The sequence below is a fragment of the Pelodiscus sinensis genome, chromosome 3 (genome assembly GCF_049634645.1).
Source record: "Pelodiscus sinensis isolate JC-2024 chromosome 3, ASM4963464v1, whole genome shotgun sequence".
Taxonomy (NCBI): domain Eukaryota; kingdom Metazoa; phylum Chordata; order Testudines; family Trionychidae; genus Pelodiscus; species Pelodiscus sinensis.
In genome coordinates this window covers 20,893,861-20,916,466 of record NC_134713.1, presented here as the reverse complement: position 1 = coordinate 20,916,466, position 22,606 = coordinate 20,893,861, and the positions used below count along the sequence as shown (strand labels likewise).

The 22,606-nt window shown below is 43.1% G+C and overlaps 1 protein-coding gene across 3 annotated transcripts in view; it reads right to left on the bottom strand.

Annotated features, from left to right (window-relative positions):
* SMC6 (structural maintenance of chromosomes 6) overlaps positions 1 to 22,606 on the bottom strand; it is a 117,745-nt gene that overhangs the window by 78,013 nt on the left and 17,126 nt on the right. For all 3 annotated transcript variants that reach the window (XM_075923453.1, XM_075923452.1, XM_075923451.1), the window contains exons 6-14: positions 21,954 to 22,015; positions 13,581 to 13,661; positions 12,928 to 13,029; positions 12,562 to 12,681; positions 12,353 to 12,451; positions 7,970 to 8,116; positions 6,743 to 6,831; positions 4,586 to 4,750; positions 2,085 to 2,263 (exon numbers count right to left, since the gene is read on the bottom strand). In XM_075923453.1, the coding sequence (XP_075779568.1) occupies positions 2,085 to 2,263; positions 4,586 to 4,750; positions 6,743 to 6,831; positions 7,970 to 8,116; positions 12,353 to 12,451; positions 12,562 to 12,681; positions 12,928 to 13,029; positions 13,581 to 13,661; positions 21,954 to 22,015 (1,044 nt within the window). The remainder of the gene's footprint in view (positions 1 to 2,084; positions 2,264 to 4,585; positions 4,751 to 6,742; positions 6,832 to 7,969; positions 8,117 to 12,352; positions 12,452 to 12,561; positions 12,682 to 12,927; positions 13,030 to 13,580; positions 13,662 to 21,953; positions 22,016 to 22,606) is intronic.

The window sequence follows — 22,606 nt, the reverse complement described above, 5'->3', positions numbered from 1 at the left end:
CAGAGAAAGCACCAGCCCTTTTAATAGAAGCACTTTAAAGGGCTTGCAGCTCCTCCAGCCTCTAATGTGTTGCTACAGAGCCGGTGACGTGAGCCCTTTCAACTGCTTCTATTTAAAGGGATTGCCTGGCAGCCATCCGTCAGGTCCAAGCCCTTTAAATTGAAGCAGTTGAAAAGACCTCATAGCTCTATCCTACTGGCTTGTTGCCTGGAAGTTGCCCAGAATTCAGGGAGGATATGTGTATCAATGACTTTTAGTCAAGATGATCAGGGATACAACAACATGTCTGGGTGTCCCTAAATCTAGTGCTGCCAAAAGCTAGAGTTGGTCAACAGTGGATGGCTCACTCAAGCATACAGTCCCCGGGTTACGTACAAGATAGGGACTGTAGGTTTGTTCTTAAGTTGAATCAGACCAGGGAGACGAGGAGCAAAGTCGCGGAGCACGCCCGCAGCAGGACAGCCCAGGCGCGCCGCGGCTGTCCCACTGCGGGCGTGCTCCGAGGCTTTGCTCCCCATCTCCCTGGTATGCTGGTCGGGAGACGGGGAGCAAAGCCGCGGAGCACGCCCGCAGGGGGACAGCTTAAGCGCGCCCGGGCTGTCCCGCTGTGGGCATGCTCCAAGGCTTTGCTCCCCGTCTCCCTGCAGACCAGGGAGACGGGGAGCAGCTTTTCTCGCCCTGGAGGACGGGGGCGGCGGACCGCGGCACATCTGGGCATCCCGCCGCTCCCGTCCTCCAGGGCGAGAAAAGCCCCATTCGTAACTGCGGATCCGACATAAGTCGGATCCGCGTAACTCGGGGACTGCCTGTACTGTTCTGTTCATTTTTTTGAAACACCTGGCACTAGCCACCAAAGGAAGAAAGGATAACGGGCTAGATGTACCACTGGTCTGACAAATTATGGCCATTTTTATGTTCTTAAATGGAACAAGGGAATTCATTTAATGGCAGTCCACCAGATCAGACTTCAGGCAAAACAATCAAGTGTTCATAAACATGTCAATTCACTGACCTTAGCTTTCTTCAGGGAAGTCCACCATAATAAAGGAGGTTTGAGCAAGTTTGCCAAATGCATATTTGTAAGAAAGATTTAAAGGCAAGAGGACTTGCCTTTTCAATATCAAAAATAGTCCCTCAAATTTGTTAGGTGCCAAATGTAAGAGTACTTTCAATGCAGTTTTTTTCAAAATCTAAACTCATTCCACCATCACCACACAAGTTGTTGTGGTGTATGGAAATAGTGTTCACCCTCACCACTCAAACCAATGATCTAATTTAACACTTAAATCCTCATTGGAGCATGCCTTTCTTTCAATATACAGTAGAGTTTCTTGGGACCTTCAACAAATCCCACAAAATCTCAATTCAAAAGTACTCAACTTCTTTCAAAGAACTCTTATCCTTGGCAACTGGAACCCATTTTGACAGTTCCTTATAGGGCACTTTTTTTTTTTTTTTTTTGCAGAAGAGTTACTCTACTCACATTGGCAGTTACTGAGGTTCTTCAAGACTATTGTTTCTATGGGTTCTCCACTTTAGGTGTCTGTGTACCCTGCACCTGTAATCGGAGATCTGTAACAGCAGTACCCAGTTGGGTTGCACACGCACCATCTCACACTGTCTTATATGACTACAGAGCACTGCATGACCAACCATCCTTTGGTTCCTTCTCTAGTGCAGAGAATCTAGCATGAAACTCTGAAATAGAGGAGGAGGGATGGTGGCAGCCCACTCACAGATACATCAATACATACTGCGTAAGTGTCTGGGTCTTTGTCAGGAACTTGACCCTCCATTATTCAAACTATATATTATCTTAATTAGCTTGGTAAAGGTTAGTTCTATGACCTCTAGTCATAATGACTGCACTAGTATGTTAAAAAAAGCAAAAAAGTGAGGGACAGTTAGTTGGCCAGAGTATTTATACATTTGATCTAGGAAATGAAGATTTTAAGAGAATTGGACATCATGTTCTTTAAATGACAAATACTTTTCAAACAGGTTCTGTGTTCATGTGACCTTGCGTATAGGAGGACTCTATAGAGGCAAACTTCTTATGTTTCTTTACAAAAGGGCTAGCTTACCTAGAGGTCCAATAGGTTTGTGTATAAAATGTCCTTTTCTATGGGCATCTTCAATTGCTTCAATAAGGACTGGCACATGTTGTCCAAATCTTTTCAATCTATTTGTTTTACTGTCTGTCAGTTCTTTTAGCAGTCTTTGATTGGAATCCAAAGCTTGTTTCACATCAATTTCTTCTCTCCTGAGGAAATGAAAAGTTACATTTCATTTTGTAACAAAGCTACACTGACTTTAATTAATATAACAACTTAATTTAGCAAGGTCAAACTTTGTTGTTACTATAACAAAACTTGTTACAAATGGAAAAAGGAATTCATCTTCAAAAAATTTGAAATGAGAAATGAAGAGTATTGCTGATCTATCCTCATTGCTGATATATAGATTTGAAAAAGAACATTTATGTTTGTATGAAGATGATATGCAAAGAGCAGCAACACAACACAAACAAGAGAATCAATAATAAAAACAGAAGGATTTCCAAGCTAACTTCAAACAATACAAAGTAGTAATATCAGAAGTGTGACTATGGAAAGAAATTTCACTAACTCAATATTAATTACCGAAATGTGAATGTAAGATATTGTGTGAACTCAAGAAAGTGTAAGCTAAAATATGAACATGACTACAGGTGAGTTTATCAGAAGAAGTTTGATCAAGACAATTTATAAATATGGTTCTACCCTTTATTTTATGATCATCACCATTTCATAAATGGTAGACATATACAAATGATGTACAATTGTATAGGAAATATCAGTAGGATTCAAGTGTGAATCATGTTGTGAACGTAATTAGGAATTCAGTGTACTCCAGAAATGACATTCTAGATAACACAACAACAAAAAAACAAATTTTAATGTAATGTAGAGGTAAGCTAGTGGGAATTAAGGAATATTAATTAGGGATGTTAAATAACATGTAATTAAATAGTCCTGTAACCTCATCAAATTTTAACGGTTACATGACTATTGGATAGTCTCTGGGAGTGGGGCCAGCAGTCAGTGTGCTCTGGTCCCACTTCTAGGGAGGCCCCTGCCACCCTGGGCTGCTCTCTATTGATACAGAGGCAGCAGAGGGGGCAGCAGCAGCCCCTGTCCATGAGGGCCCAGTACAGTCTCCCCTTCCTCCTCCCGCTTTTAAGCTGGCTCCCCTCAAGCATTGGCCCCTACCTGCCACCCTCTCCCCACCTCTGTGGGAAGCGGCAAGGGGTTGAGGGCAAGGCAACTCTGCAGGTTCCTCAATGGCACTGGCTCCCACCTCACGCCACTTGCTGCCTCTGTATCAGAGGCAGCAAGGAGGATTTGTACATGTAGTCAACAAGATTAACCAATAAGCCTAGGCTTATTGGTTAATTGTGTAGCAGTCTACACACTTACATGCCTACTCGGTATCAGAGGCAGCAAAATGGGGGATGAAAAGAGGTGAAGCCAGTGCTCACAGAGTGTCAGCTCCCCGCACATGCCAGCTCTTGCAGAGCCTCATACCCGTCCCTGGGGTGCTGCCTCCCATAGAGGGAGCAGCAGGAGAAGGCAGGGGACAGGATGGAGCCAGTGCCTGTGGATGCCGGTACCTTCCCCCGCACTGCTACATCCGATACAGAGGCAGCAGCAGGGATGGGAGAACAGGGAAGCAGGAGCTAGTGCTCATGGACAACCAGATCCCAACTGCTCCCTCAACCTGAATGAAAATGTAAAATTTCAGCGGTTACATATTTACAAAAATAAAAACACATTTTAACATCCCTACTAGAGTTGCCCAGTAGGCCAGCAAGAGCCAGACACACAGCAGAAGCAGGGCTGCATGGTGCAGCAGTGGAAACCCAGCCTGTGGAGGTGGTGGGACTGCCTGGTAGGAAGCAAGGGGTAGTAGTACGGAGTTGAAAGGGGGGCTGGAGGGTCGGGGGAGCCAGTTGAGAGGCCAGGGACTTCATCAGAGCTGGCGGGGTGGGGGTGGGAGGTGAGATGAGCTGGTAGCCGGCGGGGGGAGGGCGGGGCGCAGCGGCACAGAAAGGGCCTTCTCTTGTATGGGAAAAATCCCTCATCCAGACCTAGTCATGTCCCGAAGGTGCTGGACCAGAGAGTTCCAACCTGTAGTTTCATTTTTTTAAACGAATAAAACTACATGATTTTAGTAAATTATAGATCGTTTGGGCCTTAAACTTCATTGTAATTTAAAATTTAGTTTTAATATAATTTATTGTCTTGTGAAAACAATGGTTTTAATCTTCACTGTTTTGGAGTAAATCGGATTTTAATTGTAGAACTGCATTTCACCTTTAATACCATCACATTTTGTACTTTGTGCTGAGAATTTTCTAATTTAGTCTCACTGTGGATAATAGACAAAAATACCACATCACAAGATGCTTTTTGAGAATTAGGACCACAAAACAAATTAAGATTAATGCTGCATGGAGTACTATGAAATATAAATAATGAAGCACAATCTATTGTCACCAGTAGGAAAGAAATTTGGACAATGTTAAATACAAAGTTAAACTTACTTAAGTCTACCATGATCTTCCTTGCATTTGTAGATAGCCTGCTGAAACTGATCCATCTCTTGAACCAGCATGATCTCTTGATCATGGACCATCCTTAATTGCTCTTTCAACTGGGCTATTTTTTTCTGTCTTTCCAACTTTTCATACTCTGAAACTTGATCAGCGCTACAACAATAGAGACACAACAATTCAGCATTTTAAAATCACAAAGAATGTACAACCATAAAAAGAACAAAAATACTGTACAATGGTTTAAAACATACATTTTAGCATTTAACAAGTTTTATTAAGCAAGCACATCCAACAATATTCAACAGCTGAAAAGCCTGTCTATTGTCTGGCCTGCATGTGGCACTTTCTAACTAAATGCAAGATCCATTTGGTATCATGACCACAAAATCTGGCTGATATCAGCTGCCTTACCTAAAACAAAACTAAACAGTTCCACAATAAACTAAGAAAAGCAGGCAATTAGACACAGAGGAGTGGTAACTTAAGCTGAATGTGACATTACATTTCATATACTTAATGAAAATAAGATACTATTTATATGACTACTGAGATGTACTTTAGACCAAATAAATATCAGAAAGGTATTGATTTACTGAATATGATAAACCTGTTTGCATGCATAATTTTTGTATCTGAAGTTAGAAATATTAATTACTGTATTTGTATTTCATATGTGTTAATTTGGGAGACCACCCACTGCTAACACTTCTGATACAACAACTGGAAAGCCAGACAGGATTGAAAATCCATAAGTGAGGACAATGAACTGTGAAAAGTCTTGACCTTCCTCTGGAGGCTCCAAATTGACTAACGTATGGACATGGTGAAACTACAGAGTCAGGTGACCAGGTCATCTGATACTAACCTCTATCTTGAACTGCTGAATTGTTCCAGGAGGAGGTGGGGAAATGAAACAAAAGATTCCCACCTTATGGAAATCTTATATAAGGCAGGAGGAGAACAAAGTTCTTCACTTTGCTTCTTCTCCAGATACTTGAAAACACATGAAAACAAAAAAGTCTCAAATAGAAAAGGAAGAACTCTGGACCCAGGCTAGCAAGATAACTCTGGCCTGAGAAGAAGTTTGAAACCCTGAAACAACATGTAGGGTTAGGAATTATTATTTGTAACTGATGTATTGAGTGACTCAAGCTTAGTTTGAATGCTTTGAATTATTTTCTTAGGAATTTGCTTTGTTCTGTTTGCTACCTCTAACTACTTAAAATACACCTTTTGTACTGAATAAAATTATTTCTTGTTTTTAACATAACCCAGTTTATGTCATTTCTATCTGGGAGGGGGCTAGAAGTTGTGCATACTTACCTCCATATTTAGGGAGAGGGCAAATTTCTTATTTTGAGTTTGTACTCCAAGCAAGGTGGACATCTGGTGCTGTGACAAGTCCCTTAAGATGAGCCTTCCCAGAGCTGATCTGTGTCCATATCATTTTGAAGCTGGGTGTAGCTCTGCCTGTGTACATGGCTGGGGGAGGCTCGTGAGTCGGGCCCAACATAACTAAGTTAAGTGGACCCAGCTGGCAGAACAGGATGACTCAGTGGTATCTCAAAGCATCAAATGACATCCCAAAGGAGTCCAACCTGTCACAGGAGGGTCTAAGAAACTCAGAATGCCAATTATGGCTATCTACTGAGCTGTGCAATATAGAACAAAGCATTTATCTATTTTTATTTCTGTAGAAACTGATCACGTTTTTTCAAGTGTTTTACCACACACACACACATACACCACAACAAAATTTTCAATATTTTTCTATTTTGCATTTTAAGCAAGATTATGCAGTAATAAAAAACAAATTATGTTTGAGCCTGGGCTCATCAGTTAACTTTCATAGTTAGATGCAGGCTCCCAGTAAAACATGGAAAGCCAGCTCTCAGGGAACAGTCTCCCCGACCCTCGTTACTGCCTCTGAAGCCTCAAAAAGCTGGTTTCCCAGATGCATCTGCTGTCCCGCATGTAACCACTGAAATTTTTCAGCAGTTATATAGTTACTTAATTACTCGCATTTTAACATTACTAGTTGGAAACTAGATTTTTTGTAAATGGAGATACTGGATCATCCAAGTCTAAAGAGCTCATTCTTTCAATAACTCAGATTTGTACTACAAACACTCTGGTCACACTCACCTAGTCTTCAGTTCTTCAATTCGTTTCCATAACTGTTCATCGTCTTTTTCTAGTTGCTTTAATTCTGTTCTAGAACGATTATAACGTGCCTATCAAGAAAATTAGTAATATATAATATATTCATTCTTATTTATTTTTGGCTTACTTGGTCTTCACGAAAGAATAAATTACACAGCTACTATTTATCTGAAGACAAACACTAATATCTGATTTACCATTTTGCAACATTGCAGCAGAAGAGTAATGCTTGAATTTCACACTAATAATTTTATCGTTCCTTTTTAAATTATGTTAATGAGGCCCCAATAGCCATTCAGTCTTTAGTTCTGTTATGAAAGATGTTCACACTACAGCCCTGATCCCACAACTGGCTCAATTCAGGTGGAAGCTTCCATGTGAATGAGTGTTTTGCCCCTATGCAACTTCTTTTGACTGGAAAACCCCTTTTAAAGATACTTCATATATTTCCTTAGCCATTTGCCACCACTATAGGAGTGTGGATTTATTCAGAAAATAAGGCACAGCTCTTACCTCAGAGGCTTGGTGACACAAAGGGTTCTTTCCTTTAGTCTTATTTTATTTTAATTTTGTTTTATAAATGACTTCCTACGTGTCACCAAGCTGCGGCTTGGCTTGCAGCTGTCCTACTCAGAGCTGACATCCTATAGTTAAGCTCCCTCAAACAACTGATTCGGTTCTCTCATGAGAAACCATTTGCTTCCAATTCCCACCCCATACCAGATCAGGTAGCCCAGTTTCACAGGTGTTTAAATCAGCCCTACCCAATCAGTCAGCTCCATGCAAAGAGCTCTGAGCCTCTGACTGAGCAGGGCTGATTAATCATCTGTGAAGCTGTGCTGCCATGCAGCTTAGAGAGAACACTGTGCCAGATGCATCTGGTTAGCTCATTAAGCAAGCCTACTTCAGGCTTCAAGTCTCCGGCAGAAAGCCCTCTCACTCCTTCTGCTCTCTCATAGTGCACTTGCATTGAAGTCTCTATGATTTCAGTGGGCCTCTGCATAGATGAAGAACACCTGGCCAGAGCTCAATGCACAACTAGGGACTTTTTCATAAATTCTAAGAACAGAAGGGATCAGTGTGATCATCAAATCTGATGACCTACATACATAGGCTATAGAACTTCCACAAAGTAAGCTGAACTACAACATATCTTCCAAAACAACACTGTTAGCACTACAAGCTTAGAAAATGTGCTTTTCCACCAACCTCAGCCTCGTTGTATGCTTTTCTTTTTGCTTGTACATCAGCTTTCAAACAAACACACTGGGGCTGCAATGCTTGTGCTTCTTCACTTATCTTCTCTAACTTATCTTGGATTGCCTTGTACTTTTCTTCTGCTTCATTTAATTTGACCTTATAGCAAAACAGAGAGAATGTATGGATTTACATAATTAAACAAAATATTTTATTTCCACAACCCTTTAACCAGGAGAATCTGACACAAACTTGAAGCTAGCTATTTGAGGTGATTTCCCCACCACCACAAACAAATTTCAGTGAAATCAGAAGCAGTGTGCCAGCTAAGCTTCATGGCAGCACAGCTTCACAGGTGACTGATTAACCAGCTCCGCCCAGTCTGAGGCTCAGGGCTCCCTGCAGGAAGCTGACTGACTGGACAGGGCTGATTAATCACCTATGAAGCTGTGCTGCATTGCATCTTAGAGGGAACACTGATCAGAAGATATAAATAAGTTAACCCATGGAGCATATAAAAAGTAGTTATCCTTTGAGTTGAAAAAAAATGCTTTGTTGTTTTTAATGAAGGCTGACAAAATTTACTTCATTTGAGTTACCAAATATGGGGTTTGTGAGAAAATTGAAAGTATATTGGGCTCTGCATATTCTTAACACTAGAAACCAGAAACTCCGAGAAAAAGAAGTGTCTCAAGTAGATTCACAAGGTAACTAATTCCTTTAATAAAGAACTGGGTCTAGAGCACTTGTGACTGATTAGCTGCCTCCCAGCTGAAGTTAAAGGAAGGCACCTGGGACATATAAAATAAATATAGGGAGGAGGAAATGATAATTTCCTCAAAAAAGCAAGGAAACACGCAGAGAAGAACTGCCTGAGAATACAGGCAGTCCCTGGGTTACGTACAAGATAGGGACTGTAGGTTTGTTCTTAAGTTGAATCTGTATGTAAGTCAGAACTGGCGTCAGCCGCTGCTGAAACTGATCAGTTTCAACCGCGGCTGAATCTGGATGCCAGTTCTGACTTACATACAGATTCAACTTAAGTAACCCAGGCGCCCCCAAGTCAGCTGCTGCTGAAACTGATCAGCAGCTGATTCCAGGAAGCCTGGGGCAGAGCAACTCTGCCTTGGGCTTCCTGTAGTCAGCCGCTGGTCAGTTTCAGCAGCAGCTGACTTGGGGACGCCTGGGGAAGAGCAGCTGGGGTGCTGCTGGGTTGCTTCAGTAGCGCGGCTCCTCGGCGCTAGTGGAGCAACCCAGCAGCACCGCAGCTGCTCTGCCCCAGGCGTCCTGATTCAGCCGCTGCTGAAACTGACCAGCAGCTGCTGAATCAGGACGCCTGGGGCAGAGCAGCTGGAGTGCTGCCGGGTTGGTCTGGAGCAGCGCTGCGGGACCAACCCGGCAGCCCCCAGCGGCTCTACCCCAGGGGTAGGCAAGAAAAGCCTGGTCTGCTGGGAGGGGGGGGGCACTAGCTGCTTCCCCCCCCCCCCAGCAGACCAGGGAGACGGGGTGGCGGGACCGCCCAAGTCCTCCACGGCTTTGCTCCATCTCCTTGGTCTGCTGACCTGGGAGACGCGGAGCAAAGCCGCAGAGCACGCGGGTAGCGGGACAGTCCAGGCGCGCCGCGGCTGTCCCACTGCTGGCGTGCTCCGCGGCTTTGCTCCCCGTCTCCCTGGTCTGCAGGGAGACGGGGAGCAAAACCTTGGAGCACGCCCGCAGCAGGACAGCCCAGGCGCGCCGTGGCTGTCCCACTGCGGGCGTGCTCCGAGGCTTTGCTCCCCATCTCCCTGGTCTGCTGGTCGGGAGACGGGGCGCAAAGCCGCGGAGCACGCCCGCAGGTGGACAGCTCAAGCGCGCCCGGGCTAACCCGCTGCGGGCGTGCTCCAAGGCTTTGCTCCCCGTCTCCCTGCAGAGCAGGGAGACGGGGAGCAGCTTTTCTCGCCCCGGAGGATGGGGGCGGCGGATCGCAGCGCATCTGGGTGTCCCGCTGCTCCCGTCCTCCGGGGCGAGAAAAGCCCTGTTCGTAACTGCGGATCCGACATAAGTCGGATCCGCGTAACTCGGGGACTGCCTGTACACACTGAATGAGCAAGGAGAGGGGCAGATGAAAGCTCTCTGACAATCAATCAGGAAGGATCCTAGCCTGATGACCTTCCTCGCATAGACAGCCAGTGCGAACAGATTGAAATGGAGTGAGATTTGGACTGTGTTTGGGGCAGAAAAGTCATGAGCCTGGTCATTTTCCCAGATGGCAGCCTAAGAGTGTTGCTTTGGAACCAGTGCAGAAAAGGAACTGCTCATTGACTCACAGGCAGGGAACTGACTCTGAGGGGAATTCTCTCCCCTCCCCCCCAAAAAAGGCCACTTTTTTTCAAAAAACAAACAAACCATGTAGTCAAGACATACCCTAAATAGCTAGACAAGGTGAAACGGAGATGGATGCAACGACTGTGCCCCAGTCTACTATAAGAAACGTCCCAGATGGTGGTTGCCTTACTAAAAGTAGTTTCCAAGTACATCTATTTCTGTGCCCTTCATTCTTGTGGTTTTACTTTTTTTTTTTAATTTTAGGATATGTTCTCATCTCTGTGGCACAGAAGACCCATTGGGAGAGGTGCATGAAACTGATCAAACACTAAGTGCTGAGGAAGGTAATAAACAAACCAAACCAATTACTGTAATAACAGTGAGCAGTGCTATGTGGCATGTTAAAGACTAAGGTTTATTTGGGCATAAGTTTTGTGGTTAAAAATCACTTTGTCGGATACATTTTTTTCCCCCATAAAAGGTTAGTCTTTAAGGTGCCACAAAAGTTCTTGTTGTTTTTGCAGATAAAGATTAATATGGCTACCCTCTGAGATTCGTGATAAGTGTACAAAATATTACAGACAGAAGTGACATTAAGATGACGGCCTTTTAAGACTACCGAAATACTCCATGTGAAAAAGTAACTAAAATTGTCCTTTTAAAAAATGTATATTTGGCTCATATGTAATCTTCAATGATAAGGAAGTGCTTTGCTGTGTTGGGGGGCGGAGAGATGAGGGATTTTAATGGACCCATAACCCCACACAAAAACCATCAATGTTTTGCATATCCAGGATGGAACAGATTTTCTATGTGCATTATCTGAAAAGATGATTCATCAGGTCCCTCTGTTGACACATCTGAAAGTTCCAGTGTCATGAAAGATTAATTTAGTCTCTACATGAGTCAAGGAATTATTTGTCTGTAAAATAAATATGCCTTTAATCAGCAGACTCTGGCTCTCAATTTGCTTATGCTGACTTAACATAACGGACAAATGTTATTCACGTTGTTTAATACACTACTGGAAGGCACTCAGATACTATTGTAATAAGTATTGTATAAGAATCTACATAGAAGAAAATTAAATGTAACATTCAAATAACCAATTTTGAATAGGCCAGTGATGAATATCTTAACTTGGTTCTCAGTGATCTACATAATCTCCTAGAAAGTCATTGAGTGAATCAACAAAACAAAAAACTTTATGATTCAGTTTGCTCTGTGTGGTTGCTATCTTCTCATCCTGGTGTTGGTCCTCAATGAACTGGACTGACACACACTGGAAGGGTCAACGAGCACTAACCTGATCATGAAAATTCAGACTGCTAATCAATAGTCTATAAATAACGATAGCTATTTAGATATGACTCTTTAGGCTACAACAGGAAGAAACTGAGTAGACAGCTCTGATAATCTACTTAACAATGGACATTTATAAATGTAATTAAACTGATTTCCCAGCTCCTCTAGAACAAAGACACCGAATAGTCTGGGAGCAATTCAAGGGCATGCTTGTAACAGCAAAGTAAGGAAGGAGTCTACTGACTAGTAAAAATACACAGAATCAGAATTTAAATGATGTCACTCTCTGTGACATGGCGGGGAGGCTTGCTGTCCATCCATCTACCTCCCAACTTAAAGTATTCTGCTGGTAGAAATTTTGATAAAATGTCACCAAGAAATGGGTTGAAAGGATATTCAAAAGCCCTTTCATCCCTAAACACAATGGTATCAAACAATAAACCTGGAACAAATTATATACATAAGAATTTTTTTTTTTTTAAATCAGCTTTTTAAATTATAAATTAACACATGCATGTCAAATATGCTATCCTCACAAAGTTACCTTATGGCCCTTTATTAACAGTACTGTCTTATTAGTTAACACTAAGGATAGGGTACCCGATCAACTTGACTCACTCCTTTCATTTATAATCATTTGTAACATTCAAAGAGTTAATTTTCCACCATCAACGTAAAAGCAGCAGTTCAATAATATTGATTATCAGCTTTATTTATTATGAGATTTCACTGCAATACGCTCTCATATTAAACATAAAATTAACATGTTGTTTAAAACAACCATACCTGCCATTCCTTTAGCTTCTGGTCATGCTTATCAGTACGTCCTTCCTCATTATCAATACTGACTTTGATTGGTTTCATTTCTTTTTCAGTTTCATTCACCTAAAATGTTAAAAAATGTCAAGTATTTATCACATCATTCAAGATAGTTTGAAGATAAATTAATTTAAGTGAACTTTAGTTCAAGAAAGATATTCTAACAAGAAATTTACCACTGCCCAAGCCATTTTGTGTTTCAAATCCTCTAGATTGTTTTGCATTTCACTCACGAACGCAATACTTTTGTAACGTTCCTCTTTCTCGACTAAGTCCTGCCTACGTTCTTGAAGAAGCTAAAAAAAAGGAAAAGATTCAAATGTTAAGGGTATATGAAGAACTACTGTTCTAATTTGGAATTTTAGAAGGATAATTTTTAAAAATTTAAATTGACTCAGAATAATCAATTTAAGAAATCCAGTTAAATCATGTGACAAGTTGATAGTTAATTTACGCTGCAACTGCATTTCAGAATGAGTAATATCTGTATTTCTTATATTATTTCAGTGCCCTTGAGTGTAGTAACTGCAATCTTTACATACCCCTACTCCTTGTTCTATCTGGTCATGAGTTCTTGACTTAGTTTCCATAATGTATGAATAATCAGTTTTCATCTGCTCCAACTGGGTTGCTTTCATAAAGAACTAAAACCAAAGAAGAGAGAGATACAAATTTCTGCTTTGTAAGACTGTGTAAAGTGTATGTACGTATTTTTTTTTAATTTGTTAAAACATGCACCCATACAATATTCTGATCATCCTGAACAGTAAGCATTAAAATATTGCATTAAACACCACAGACCACATCAAATCATAAAACCCTGCAATAGCACAACAAATAAAATAACTATAAAAAGAAACTAACCTCCCTATACTGTCTCCATAGCCCCACAGCATCATTACACAGACCTACCATAGCCATCTCATCACAGGACCGGAAGTAAAAGTAAGCTTTGCAATAGTTCTGGAGACGGTCAAATTCAGAGTAACTCTTTTTCAAAAAAAATTTCAAATGCCACTTGTAAATTCTTTATACAAATTTAAAACAAACATACTTAAATCATATTTTTCTAACTATAATGCTGCTTTCCCTCAATTGCATGCAACAATTTCACAAGTTTTAAAAACTAAAAATTACAACAGGAACTGTATTCTGCAACATTTTATCCAAATGCCATAGATCCTGCTTAACTTACCTTGTATTTGTCACCTTCATTTTTAGACTGTAAGAAGTGCTTGCTCATTTCTTGCGTTAAAACAGACACAGGATTATCCACCTATAACAGCAAATAATTTATAAACAAAATAAGTATTTTAAACTCAGTTAATATTAATGAAAGCACATCAACAGAAAAGGGAAATGAAGTCTCTATTTTTCCTAGATTCCTTTGATAAATGCATTAGGTCATGATCTAGATGAGCCACATCAAAGGAGAAAAAAGAGTTCAGTCTTCTTGGTCATTAAATCATTAATTAATAGCGCAGTCTTCTAAAGGCAGCACACACTAAGGTAAAAGAGTAGTACCACTGTGGCAAGAAGGGTTTAAGACATGAACACTGGGTTACTAAGAAATGAAATGAAGGTAAAAATGTACGTGTGAAGAGGTGGTGTTAGATATATGGTTTGGTATAATTAAATAGACTATACTAAACAGCTATGGAGTGTCATGATTTATCCAGAATTCTATATGAGAGAAGTAGAGATAAGACTACACTTTCAGGTCCATGACTCATACAACACATCCCCAAAATTATTCTTGGCATGGAAATTCCAATAAAATCAGTACAAAATTTATTATGTTAAGTTTAAGGCTGCTAATTAACTGCAGTTAATGCATGCAATTAATTCAAATTAATTGTGATTTAAAAATTAATTACAATTAATCACAGTTTTAATTGTACTGTTAAACAGGATACCAAATTAAATTTATGAAATATTTTTGCGTGTTTTTCTACATTTTCCAGTATATTGATTTCAGTTACAATAAAGAATGTAAAGTGTATGGTGCTCACTTTATTATTTTTATAACAAATATCTGCACTGTAAAACAAAATAAACCGTATTTTTCAGTTTGCCTTTTACAAGTACCATGATGCAATCACTTTATCATGAAAGCGAAACTTACACATGTAGAATTTTTGTTACATAACTGTACTCAAAAACAAAACAATGCAAAACTTTAGAAACCACAAGTCCTCTGAGTCCTACTTCCTATTCAGCCAATCATTAAGACAAACAAGTTTGTTATATTTACAAGAGATAATGCTTCCAGAATCTTATTTACAATGCCACCTGAAGGCGAGAACAGCGGTTTGCATGGCACGTTCATAGCCACCATTGCAAGGTATTTTTGTTCTAATACATTAAACGTTCAGATACAGAGGTAGTAGTGCTGAGGTGCAGGAGGGAGCAGGTACATGCAGGGAGTCAGCTTAAAAGCCAGAACTCCCCGCGCATCAGCTCCTACATAGCTGCCCCCATGTGTAAATGTGTGACTACTGAAAATTTCAGCAGTTACAGGTTTACCCGCATTTCAACATCCTTATATGTATTACTGTGCACTAATTCTTTCCTGAATCACTTAGAGCAGGGTTTCCCAACCTATGGGTCAGGATCCAAATATGGGTCACCATTATATTTCAAAAGGGTCGCCAGGTGTCTCCCCAGGTGGCTCCACCTTCCCTCCTCCCCATTTTTGAATTGCCTTGGGTCACCAAATCTTCCTGAATTGTCAAAATGGGTCCCCATCTGGAAAAGTTTGGGAACCGCTGACTTAGAGGATGAAAATTAAACAAAAAGGTCTCTACTAGAACAGAATGATATTCAGACCCTAAATAAACAAAATATTGTAATGAAACTAAACAAAATATTATAATGAAATCTAATTACATTAGAACCTCAGAATTACTAACACCTTGGGAATGGAGGTTGTTTGTGACTTTGAAATGTCTGTACCTCTGAACAAAACAATATGGTATTTTTTTCAAAAGTTTACAACTGAACATTAACTTAACACAGCTTTGATACTTTATTATCCAGAAGAAAAATGCTATTTTCCTTTTATTTTCTTTAGTAGTTTACGTTTAACATAGTACTGTACATCTTTTTGATTACTTGTTTCTGCTGGTGCCTGATTGCATAGTTATGTGTCTAAATGAGGTGTGTGGTTGACTGACCAGTTCATAACTCTAGTGTTCATAATTCAGAGGTTCTACAGTCTGGATGAAATAACAGAAATCAACATGTTAGCTGGGAATTCCCGTAACTGCATGCCTGAATCCTAAACACCGGGTCACATGTGGCTTGCTTATTTTGCTTATCCAAAATCCATGACAAATTTGTATTCTGAGAAGGAGGAGTTACTCACTACGTGCAGCAATGGTAGTTCTTCGAGATGTGTGTCCCTGTAGACGCTCCACTCTGGGTTCTGGTGCATCCTCACATTGGCAACCGGAGACTTTTCTAGCAGTTTCCGCCGCGCACGTGCCGTGGCACCCCCCTGTGTTGTTGGTGTCCGTTAGACACGCGCGCAGTGCGGTCCCTCTGTTCCTTCTCTACTCATGCTGTTAGAGCATGGGGCTCCAAAGCAGGGGAAAGAGGGAGGGTAGTGGAGCACCCACAAGGACACACATCTCAAAGAATTACCGTTACTGCACAAGGTGAGTAACTCCTTCTCCTTCGAGTGGTGTCCCCCCCCGGGTGCTCCACTCTGGGTGACTACACAGCAGTTGTTGGCCCGTGGAGGTGGGTTTGGAGCCCTGCGTTGGTTACTGAGGATAGTACTACATGTCCTGCTGCCATAGATGATGCAATGGAAGAGGAGAGAGTGTAATGCTGTGCAAATCTATGGTCTAATGACCACATGGTGGCGTTACAGAGGTCCTGAAGGGGAACATTGCTGAGGAAAGTCATAGTGGAAGACACTGCCCTGGTGGAATAAGCTTTGATGACTCCGTGTAGGTACTTATTATGGAGGGTATAGCATGTGTGGATACATAAGGAAATCCACTTAGATTCTCTGTGAAGAGACTGCTTGTTCCTGGGATCGTTCTGCATAAGACAGGAAGAGCCTAGGGGATGTTTGCCAGGCTTTTGTCCGGTAGATGTAGAATGCAAGTGCTCTGCGGACATCGAGGGTGTGCCAGGCAACGTCCATGGGATCAGCATGCATCTTGGGAAAAAAAGGCAGGTAAGTATATGGGTTCGTTGATGTGGAAGGGGGAAGAACTTTGGAGAGGAACTTAGGGTGGGGTCAGAGTGTAACTCTGTCCTTGGTGAATACTGTGTACAGCGTATCTGCCATCAGGACGGTGAGCTCGCTCACTCTCATGCTAGAGGTTATTGCGACCAGAAAGGAGACGGTCATCGATAGGTATGACCAGGAGCAAGTCGCTAGCGGCTCAAAGGATGGTTTTGTCAAGCTCTTAAGTACGTGAGTCAGGTCCCAGATAGGAACTGGTCGACGAACGGGTGGAAAAGAATTTTGTAGACCTTTAAGGAATCTCCTGGTGATCAGATTGGCAAGGAAAGAAGCACCTTCTTCGGTGCGATGGAAAGCTGCTATGGAAGCTGCATGTACTCGGATAGTATTACGAGTGAGGCCCGATTGCTTAAGGTGTAAAAAAGGTCTAGTAGGAGGGGGAGAGGGACAGTCTCTGGGGATGTAGTGTGAGATCGTTTGAGCCAGTGGGAGAATCTCTTCCATTTGTAAAGGTACATTTTCCTGGTGGATTGTCTCCTACTGTTGATCAGTATTTCCTTCACTCTTTCTGAACAGGTGTTTTTGGCATTTTGGAACCATGAAGGAGCCAGGCGTGGAGGTGAAGTTTGTGGGGTTCTGGATGGAGATTCTTCCCATGATACTGGGAGAGGAGGTTGCGCTGAGGCAGGAAGGCACATGGATCTGCGATTGTCATTCTGTGGAGATAAGGATTCCATGTTTGCCTGGAACACTCTGGTGAAATAAGTATCACTCGAGCTTGGTCTCTTCTGATCTTGCTGATGACCTTGTGGAGATTGGAAAGGGTGGGAATGCATAGAGGAGGTGTGCATCCCACCTGATGGAGAAAGCTGCTCTGGAACAATAAAGGTGACACTTCCGGATGTTTCTGGTGGCAAAGAGGTCTATGTCTGGCTGACCCCATTGGCGAAATACGTGATTAAGTGCATGCTTGTCTAACTCCCATTCGTGCTGGTTGTAAAACCTGTGACTTAGGGCATCTACCACAACCCTGAGTACCCCAGTACACCTGGAAGGTAAGACGCAATCGGGGTAACCTGGTGAGTCAGGCACCAATTCCATAAGTTGAGGGCCTCCACACATAGGGACAGGGATCGTGCACCTCCCTGCCGATTGATGCAATACATGCACGTGGTTTTGTCTGTCATTACGGTGATGAACTTGCGGACTATATGGGGTAGGAAATGTTGGCATGCATAACTGTACCACTCGTAGTTCTAGAAGGTTGACATGAAACATTTGCTCTGTACAGGACCATTTGCCTTGGGCTGTGATGGTTCCCAAATGGGCTCCCCAACCAAGGACTGATGCATCGGTCTTCAAAGTAAGTGTGGGGGTAGGTTGTTGGAATGGCACTCCAGCTAGCACATTGTGTGGATTCATCCACCACTGAAGGGAGTTGAGGACCCATGGTGGAATGGTAACTAGCTTAGAGAGAGAGTCTCTGGATGGCATGTAGGTTGTGGCTAGCCAAGACTGTAGGCATCTCATGTGGAGCCTTTCTAGCCTGACAACGAACACTATGGATGCCATGTGTCTGAGAAATTTCAGCCATTTGCGAACTGTAATGGCCGGGGTCACCTGTGCCACTGCGATGAGGTTGCACAGGGAATCAAACCTTTGTGCGGGTAGCGTAGCCTTTGCCACCACAGTGTTGATGAGAGCTCCTATAAACTCCAACCTCTGCATTGAGTGGAGCGTGGACTTAACATAGTTCATGTGAAACCCAAGATTGAGCAGGAAGTTCGTAGCAGTACTGATCCTGCTCTTCATTTCTTGGAAAGACACACCCTTTATCAGGCAATCATCTAAGTATGGAAATATCATGATCCCGTGACACCATAGTGAGGCCATTACAACTGACAGAGTTTTGGAGAACACTCTGAGGGCCGTTGAAAGGCCAAAGGGGAGCACTCTATATTGGTAATATTGGTGGCACACTATGAATCGTAAAAAGCGTCTGTGTGCGGGATGAATTGTAATGTGGAAGTACACATCCTGGAGGCTGAGAGCTGAAAGCCAGTCTCCTTGATCTAATGAAGGGATTATTGTTGCCACGGTCACCATCTTGAATCAGTGGTAAGCGATGTATTTGTTGAGTTTTCTTAAATCCAGTATAGGCCTCCATCCTCCACTCCTTTTCTGCATTAGGAAATAGGTTGAGTAAAGCCCTCGACCCTGAAACTCTGTTGGTTCCTGTTCTGTGGCACCCAATCGTAGGAGATGAAGCACCTCTTGCTCGAAGAGGGTCTCGTGAGAGGGGTCCCTGAAAAGGGACGGGGTGGAAGGGTGGGTGGGAGGCAGAAAGGTAAAGGGGATGGCACAGCCATGTTGAATGAGTTCTAAGACCCATTTGTCCGATGTTATTTGAGCCCACTGCTGAAAAAAGGGCGGAGACGGTGGTTGAATTGTGGGTAGTTTGTTGGTAATGTGATTGTAAGTGAGGTGGCTTTGGCTTTTTGGCTCTAGACCAAATCTTCAAATCTGTTGTTTGGATGTCAGTGGTTGGGTAGATGCCAAGTGTAGTTGCTGCTGGCACTGTGGTCTGCGATGTGGTCTTTGTTTTTGGTGGAAGTCATACCTGGGTTGTTGTCTGTATGGCTCTCTTGGTCTTTGGTAGTTGTTATACCTGGTTCTTTTAAATGGGGGAGTATATTCTCAGGATGCGGGAGTCCTTCTTGGAATGCAGTACTTCATCCATTTTTGCAGCGAATAGATTAGTTTTATCGAAGGGTAAATCCTCGACTTTCTGCTGTAGTTCTCTCGGGACCCCAGATGCCAGGAGCCATGATATTCTACACATCACAACAGTTGATGTTGTGATCCATGCCACCTTATCCACTACATCCATTGCGGACTGAAGGGTGGTACGAGAAACTGTATGGTCCTCTTGCATGATGCTGAGAAGTACCGGTCTTTTGTGCTCTGGTAGGTGCTGCGTAAGCTCTTGCAGTTTTGAGTAGCTGGAATGGTCACAGTCTGTGACAGCGGTGTAATTTGCTGCTCTGAGGAGCAAGGTAGCAGAGGAGTATACTTTATGATACATAATGTCAATTTTTTTATTATCCTTGTCGTATGCTGTCGACCTGATGTTAGGCTGTCTGGGTTTGTGTCTGACCGAATCAACTACCAGTGAATTTGGTGGGGGATAAGTAAAAAGGAAGTCCATTCTTTTTGGTGGAATAAAATATTTGTGGTCAGCTCTTTTGTTGGTTGGAGTAATGGAAGTGGGGGTCTGCCAAATGGTATCTGCTGGGTCCATAATAGCTTCGTCCAGAGGGAGTAGTATTCTGAAAGTGTTAGGAAGCTGTAGTGTTCACAGAAGGCGGTACTGTTTTTCCTGTACCTCTTGTAGGTCACGCTCCTATGCCAGAGCTACTCTTTTAAAAAGATCTTGCAACTTTTTAGAGTCATTCCCTGATGGTGGGGTATTGGTGGGGACCTGTCCTCGCCATCTGACAGAGTCCTCTACGTCAGAATGAGCAGGGGAATTAGGTTCTGTAGCTGAAGTCATAAGTTGAAGGGAAGCAGGTGGTGGTCTGGATAGTGTGGAAGGAGCAGCGTGGTGCCTCTCCTTAGGGGGATGTGAGCCCCATCCTGGTTGCCACTGTCCAGCGTATGGCAGTGGCGGGTAGTTGTAATGTTGCACATACCATGGTAGGGGTGGTGGCGGTGGCAGGTACAAAAATCTTGCCCAGGCTGCCAAGAAGGAGGTCTGTGGGCAAGGCTGGAATGTTGGGAGGAGAATCTACTCCGAGGGTCGGTGCCCACTTCGCATGGGGAACGTGAGCGGTTATATGATCTACGTGAGCGCACCTACTAAATGGAGGATCCTGGTGATATCGGTGCCATTGGCGTGTGACTCCTGGCTGGAGATTCAGGTTGTGAGTGCTCGAGACGGTGCCAAGGTCTGAGGTTTGCTCGGTGCCAATGGTGTTGGCGGCGCTGTCTGACCTGGAGATGGCATCTCGGCATGGGGCCTCTTAGGCAACAATGCAGATGCCAACTGAAGATATCTCGGTGCCGAGCGGTCCCTATGGTCCCCTTGCGGTGTGGTTGGTACCAACAGTGCCACTTGCCTTTGCTTGGGCTCTGAGTGTGCTCTTTTATGCGGTACCGACATCTTGGACTGTGCTGTGCCCCATGTGCTAGGCCTATCCACGTTGCTGACCCTTGCGGCTGTCAGTGCCAAGGGTAAAGATCGGGCTGGAGACAGATGTGTTTTTGAGAGAGCGCGCCAGAAGAAGTAGAGGGATGAATTATGTCCATACCTTTCGGCTGGGAAACAGATTTTGGGCCTGCTGGGGTGTCCTCTGAAGACGGTTGGAGAGACTTCTCATAAAATAAGGTCTTCAGCCTATTGGCTCAGTCACGGCATGCTCTGGCAGTCAATTTTGAGCAGTGGGGGCATTTTTGTGTCTGGCGTGACTCCCCAAGGCACTTTACATACTTGGAGTGCCTGTCAGAAGCAGGCATAGCATCCCAGCACGACTTACAGCTTTTGAAGCTGGGGTATCCCAGCAAGAGGCACGGTGAAAAGCGGCAGGCCGCGAAGAAAAAAAATTGGGGGGAAGGGATACTGGAGCAGAGTAGGGGACTAAAACTTGGAAAAGTGAGGTAACTGAGGGCAATAACAGGTTTTTCTGCTGGTTGGTTTTTTTGGGGGGGCGGGGGGATAGGAAGGTGGAGAGAGGTAGGCTCTATCTGCTGCCGAGGACAGCAGAGAAGGAATTGAGGGACCGCACCCCATGCGTGCGCCTAACAAACACCAATGACACAAGGGGGCGCCATGGCATGTGCGCGGCAGAATCTGCTACAAAAGTCTCCAGTCACCGGCATGAAGACGCACCAGCACCCAGAGCGGAGTACCCACGGAAACACCACTCAAAGGAGAATTAAAGTTTTCTGTTTTTCCTTTACAAACCTGAGTTTCTAGCCACTACTACTAAGACATTGAATGTCAACTGATGCAGCACTGTATTAGTATAAAAGTACTGAGGAGTCCGGTGGCCCCTTATAGACTAACTGAAGTGTAGGAGCATAAGCTTTCGTGGGCAAAGACCCACTTCGTCAGATGCATGTATCACTACATGCATCTGACGAAGTGGGTCTTTGCCCACGAAAGCTTATGCTCCTACACTTCAGTTAGTCTATAAGGTGCCACAGGACTCCTCGTCGCTTTTGCAGATTCAGACTAACACGGCTACTCCTCTGATATAAAAGTACTAATACCCTCAGTCATGCTTTTTTATAAAAAAAATGTTCAGTTTGCCTTACAAGCAAAAGTATTAAATTATGATGAACTGTAACAAATATATCAGCAATTACCTGTATATTAAAGTGATCAAGTATTGCAGTGAGTTCTTCTTTCTTAGAAGAAATTAATGTCCCTAAAGGCATAAAATGAAATAAAAAGCTCACATCAGTTTATATTCAAAATTATAGGTAATTACAAAAAATATCCTGCTATACTAAACGAACCACTGTATTCAGAATCTTTGTACAAAATATGCCTTGTGAGACAGCACCTGAAAACTAATAGCTCACTAGTCAAAAATAAGACACTGAAACATATATGGCAACATTGTATATTTGAACTGAAAATATGACTGAAATGTGCAACCAGACAGGTCAGGCGAGTGGCAATCAGTTTCTCAAAACAAAAGACAACCTGCCATCTCTGGTCAGGTGTCAAATTTGATTAGCAATAACCTGTCAAGTAGCCATTTTTTGGTAATGCAGCGGAACAGGAAGAGAACAATATACATTTCAACAAACAATATGGATGCTCTTTCACTAAGAGCAGGAGTGGGGAACCTCAGGCCTGGGGGCCAGATTCAGCCTGGAGGCTCAGGGCTCCCCCCAACACTGGGGAGCCCGTGCTGATTTTCCGGCCCCACAGCTGCCTCCCTATGGGTCTGGAGCACACAAAATCTACTAGCCTGGGCCCCCTAGTCTCTAATTTGTGAGGGGAATGTCTT